Source organism: Arachis duranensis, chromosome 4 (genome assembly GCF_000817695.3).
Source record: "Arachis duranensis cultivar V14167 chromosome 4, aradu.V14167.gnm2.J7QH, whole genome shotgun sequence".
Taxonomy (NCBI): Eukaryota; Viridiplantae; Streptophyta; class Magnoliopsida; order Fabales; family Fabaceae; genus Arachis; species Arachis duranensis.
In genome coordinates this window covers 114872347-114878346 of record NC_029775.3, presented here as the reverse complement: position 1 = coordinate 114878346, position 6000 = coordinate 114872347, and the positions used below count along the sequence as shown (strand labels likewise).

The 6000-nt window shown below is 28.1% G+C and overlaps 1 protein-coding gene across 1 annotated transcript; it reads left to right on the top strand.

Annotated features, from left to right (window-relative positions):
• The first annotated feature begins 1199 nt into the window (after window positions 1-1199).
• LOC107486117 (uncharacterized) lies at window positions 1200-2474 on the top strand. The gene is made up of 2 exons (XM_052260709.1): window positions 1200-1790; window positions 2331-2474. Exons 1-2 carry the CDS (start codon window positions 1200-1202, stop codon window positions 2472-2474), a joined length of 735 nt encoding a protein of 244 aa, XP_052116669.1.
• Window positions 2475-6000: the final 3526 nt, after the last annotated feature.

The window sequence follows — 6000 nt, the reverse complement described above, 5'->3', positions numbered from 1 at the left end:
TACATAATTAGGATGATCAAGATAATTAATAATGTGGAGTTTCGGACGATTGACGTCTTTTACTTTCCTTCTTCTTAGCATTGTTAAAGGTTGGTGGTCCAAATTTTTTTTTTTCAAACCTTAAATTTCATCATCAATGGAGGTTGAAGATGGTGAAGTTAGAGAATGTTGAAACAAAAGTAAGAAAGATGAAAAAGATGGGGGATTTCGGACTATACAAGTTAAGCATTGAGGGAATGGGGTGGTTGCATAGCTGACCCGTGTCTTGGGGATGTATAAATTGAACGGTCCGATTGTGTACCTGTTATGCTTTAAATTGGACCGTTTGATTACCGTTCTTAAATCGAACCATCTAATTACTTGATCACAGTTGTCACACGCTGATGAAACCCATGCACTCCCATAAGTTGGTCATACTCCATGTTTCTCCCAATATTAAAATTAAAAAAATGTCAAATAATAGTAATAATATAAAATATATTTATTGCTAATGTAACAAATTTTATTTATCTTTAATATTTTAAAATTAATCATTAAATATATAAAACCTTAAATTAAATATTTTAAAATAAGTTTTATTACAGGAATAAATATTATTTTATATTATTATTATTGTTTAAATCAATCACACAATTTTTATTAATTATACACATAATTATACTTATCATTAAAAAGGTATTTTTGGTCAAATAATAAATTAAAGTACATATCATTTTAGTTTTGTAGTATACATTTTATAAATAATTTTATAAATAAAGAAGGAGAGTATTTTTTAAATATCTTGAAAGAAAAGGAGTATTATTATTATTATTATTATTATTATTATTATTATTATTATTGTTATTATTGTTATTATTATTAGGAATTAAGAATGAAGTGGCGAGATGTATATAATTAAATAAAAATGACCGTACAGAATTTACCTAAAATTTAAATGCAAGAATAAAAATGGAAAAAATAAAAGGGAGCTAAATTATATTGCAACTAACCCGCCAAAAACCGTTACATTTAAAAGCCTTCACAACGTTCCTTTTCTTCCTCACCCTCCTTATTATATTTGTCACAACCAAACCTTCATTCATTCTCACAGAGAGAGAGAGAGAAAGAAAGAAAGAAAAAACAGAAAAGAAAAAAAAAAAGAAGAAGAAGAAGAAGAAAGAGATCGAAAAAGCTCAAGAAACTGATTCAAGAAAAAAAAAATGGAAGGAGTGCATAACCTTCATCATCAAGAACAAGAACAACAACTATCCACCGAGTTGCTCCGACTCAGAGACTCACTTCAACCCATTGACCTCTCCTTGCTCCAACACAACACCTCCGCCGCCGTTCGTGTCCCAACTCCGGCCACCGCAAGTGGTGTATGCCAGTTCTACCACCGCCACCCCAACCAGCAATGCGGCGCCACTACTCCTTCCGGCTCCAATTCAATGAAACGGCCCTCGCCGGACACCTCCTCCGCCGAACGGAGGGCTAAGAGGCACTTCTGGGATCAAGATAGCCCCGACCTTCAAGGATTCTCCTCCGTTTCGCTTCCGATGAGCATTGCCGCCCTCACCGGAAACAGCTCCGACGGCCACCCGGTTCTCCGCCGCTGTGTTTCCGACCCAACTAAGCCTCCAACTTCGGCGAAGGGTTTCGCCGGATCATCGCCGGAGGCGGGCACCGGTTCCGGGCTGCCACCACTGCCGCCGAGTCTGAGGAGGACTGTGTCTGATGTCACTCCTTCGCCGCCGAAGATCTTGTCTCGCTCATTGAGCTCTGAAGAAACCACCACTCCAGATTTTTCAATGGTAAATTTCAAGAACATGTTTTTTCTTGAAAAAAGTTTCGGTTTTTACTCTAATTTTTGGGTATGGAATCATGGGGTTTTCTTCGTTCTTTTTAAAAAGATTGTTTTTTCTTTCCTTGCTTTTGGTGTGCATGTAGAAGGTGCAAAAGATGAAGGAACGCTTTAAAGAGGTTCTGCAATTGTGCCATAAAGCATTGGAATCCGAGGAGGAGGAAGAAGAAGAAGAAGGAGGAGAAAAAGAAGACGGAGAAGGAAAAGAAAATGAAGAAAAAGAAGAGGGAAAAGTTAGAGGAGGAGGAGAAGAAGAAGAATTCGGAGAGTGTGTGGTTGCTGAAGTCCCACCTCAGGTTTGAATTTGATTTTGATGTCAAGAAACTATGCATAAAGTGTTGTGTTATCTTTTGTGAATTCACCAATATGATTTATATTAAGGCCATTGAAATGATGCTTTTTGTTAGTAGTGTTTTTGAGGTCAATGCTTCCTTCATTGTCATTTTCAATTATAGCAAGTGAATTTTGTAATGATATATTGTTGTTGCAGGACAATGATAATTGGAAAGGAGAAGAAGAAGCTGTGAGTGTAGAGTGGGCTGATAGGTGTGTAAGAATTATTTTTAGGTGCCCTTGTGGAAAGGGTTATGAGGTTCTTCTCTCTGAAAACACATGCTACTACAAGTTGGTCTAGAATGAGCCATATGTTGCATTTCATTGTATTTTAGACTAGAACCAATATTGTATATGACTTGAATTTCAACAATGTAATGAAATTGTTGGGTGCTACTATCTTTGATTTTTCCAAGGAAATTAATACATTGTATAAATTTACCCTTATTATTACATTACTCTTGTTAATATGGTTTTGGCCTTTGTGGAAGTTGATAATCTTTTGTGCAAATAAGAACCTCTAAATTGTTATTTATATAGTTGGATCACATGTATAGGTAAATTCTTAGGTATTTTTAAATTGTTATATTTTCACCACTAATAAAAAGTTTTCTTTTATATCAAATTAAATTAGTGGTGAATCAGATATTATTAATTAAATTTTTTATTATTATTTATGACTATGTCTAAGTAATAATAGTTCACAAATATATTTATTTAAAAAACGAGTAAAATATAACTTGAATTTTGATAATTGATACACGTTAGAAGAAAATTTAATGTTTTTCTTTTTTCTACCGTGTGTGAGATAACTTATCAGTCTTGAATCTTGACCACACGTACCTTTTTGGCAGAATGAAAGCACTAATTGACATGAATATTTTCATTTGCAAATTGCAAAGAAGCTATGAAAATTGCTACCATGCAGAAAACGAAAAACTCATAGTTGGTCACCAAAGTTAGAAGACGATTTTTGGTTCTTGTAGAGTTTTCTTTTTTCGTTTTTTTTTTTCCTTTGGATTTTTGGGTATGGGCTTTTTTATTCTTTCTCAATGAGTCAACGGTAACAATTCAAGGCTTGTAAACCCAGAAAAAAATAACAATTTGTGTTAAAAAATATGTTTAAATTAAAAAAATAGATTAAAATTAAATGGAAGAGAATCATTTTACTTTTTTATTAATTTTTTTATACAATAAGAAGAAGACCCACAACTTTTTTTTTTACACTATTTTTGGGATAAATTAAAAATTGAATAGAAAAAATCATTCTACCTCCTATTCAATTTTCTAATACAACAATAAAGAAACCCATTCAATCTTATTTGTCAATACAAAATCAAATAGATTTTTTTTCACTTCTCTAATCTTTGTCTAATGACTATAATAATTTAAGAGGTATTTATATACATCATATTAAATTAAAGATAAAATCCTAAATCCACTAATATAAAGCCTAATTTACTTACTAAATAAATAAAATTAAAGTACATGAAATTAAAGTAAACATTCTAATAGTACTTGACAATATTAATCAATAAATACAAAATAATATTTGTGATCTTCATGTCACAATCTGAAGTATGTATCAATTATCCTTGTAAAATTATTGTTAAATTGATCGTAAATTTCTTAAAATATTAGTTGTTAAAAATATATTTGATATAAATTACAAATTTTAAAAATAAAATTAAAATAAAATAAAACTTAAGAGTATCTTTTAAAATTTTGACAAATTAAAAAAAGTTATACTTTATCCAAAAAAAAATATAATCACAGTTTTTTTTAATTAAATTAGTTGAATTCTTGAACAACATGGTCCAAATAAGTGCAAGACTTTTGGAAAAGTAAAAATTTGGCAAATATTTGGAATAATTTTCTTCTAGTAGTTTGTTCAGTTTCTAGACGTTAGGAGGAACACAAAAAATATCAATTAATTATGATTTACAATGTTATATATTGTGTATATGTGTTTAATTATATAATTCCAATTCACATTGAACATGTTAAAATACAGAATTTCAATCCATGTGCTTCTCGATCTCTTTGGATAATGAACTTTGGTTGGTGGAAGTGAACATGACCAATTTATGCCAATATAACCTAATTTGACTCAAATCAAAACACATGATCATGATAGGCAGATTAATAATTTAAAGTTTTTGGAAAGACCAAGTTGGTTGAATTATTAATTAATAAAAGTTAACTACGTTTATAGTGAAATTTGTGGGCCAGTGGTAGTGTGTAGTGTGAACCATCACATACAAATTAAATAATTTAACAAAAATATTATTTATATACTAAAATCAATCATATATATTTATATATAAATATATATTATTTAATTTATTTTTAATATATATTTTATAATAATAATTAATTTTAATAACTGATTAAATATATACATAACATAATTGATAATTTAAATATAAAAAAACAGTGTTAAAAGTCAAAACCAATTTAATTAGGACTATTTTAATACTACTAGAACTTCTGTCGATTTTAGCCGTCTGTTTTAGTCATACAAGTCAATATTAGTATTAAAATAATTTTAGTTAATTTTTTGTGTCTAGTTTATTTATTTATTTTAATCTCACAGATTTCTCGATCAATGATGCGTTTTATATAAAAGATAAAATATATATTTAATGATAAGTTCTTCATTAACTTATGAGAATCAATAAAATATAATAGCCATATAGCTAGTGTGAAACAATGAGTATATAACTATTACTATAAGAAAAAATTACTACTATTCAAACTAAGTGCTTGTATGGTGTATGTCATTTAAATTAATAAAAAAATATTTAATAAAAAATATTTTTTTAAAATCTTTAATGTGGTTAACAAATTTTTAATAATAAAAATAAAAATATTAAAAAAATAAAAAATATCTTTTTTAAAAAGTTGTAATTTATATTTTTTAAAGATTTTTTTAAAAATATTTTTCACATAATAAATAAACAAAAAAATATTTTTATCTTATTTTACTCAAACATAATTAATAGATAAAAAAAATTTTGTATAAAATATCTAAACATAAAATCACTTTTATTTTTATAAAAAATCTTTTAAAAAATATTATTTAAAAAAAAGATATTTTTCAAAAATAATACCCAAACAAACCCTAAACCCTTATTAAGAAATGTTCATTTCTCCTGAACCTTCTTATGACTCGTGCTAATAAAACTTCTATTGTGAAGTTGTAAACATATAACTTCATTGAGATTTTAATTATTATGTATTTGTATTGTGATGTTTTTTTTTTTTTTGTGGCCTAAATAAAGTAAACAAAAGAAAGAAAAAAAAAACAAAATTCAAAAACGGTTTAAATAGAGGAGCACTCTTTTTTAAGATAACTCTCAAACTTTTTTTAAGGAAAAAAGCTTTACTTGATTAGATTGTAATTTTATTGTCATTTTTGTCATAATATTCATTATCGTATTTATATTTTTTATAATCAAACGAAAGCCAATTCGTTAATTTCAATGTATAATATCTCTTATTTTGAACACCAAATCAATAAACCTAAAATCATTTTGATCATTCGTAATAAGATTAAACTTTTTCACACAATCTGTCTTACAAATAATATTTTGTTGATTCACATTCCAAACTAAGAGATAACTTCACTAAATAGCAAACAAATTTCTTTAAAAAATACTATTACTTTCAATCATTCTCAAACACCCCCTTTGCCAACACCCATTACAATCTCTGATAACGCAAGCAAATCAACACTATCACCAAAACCAGGATAACTAGCATTACAATTAATCTTAAAAGTACCTATAGATGGAGGATTTCAAGAACTACTTAAAATAGAGGGG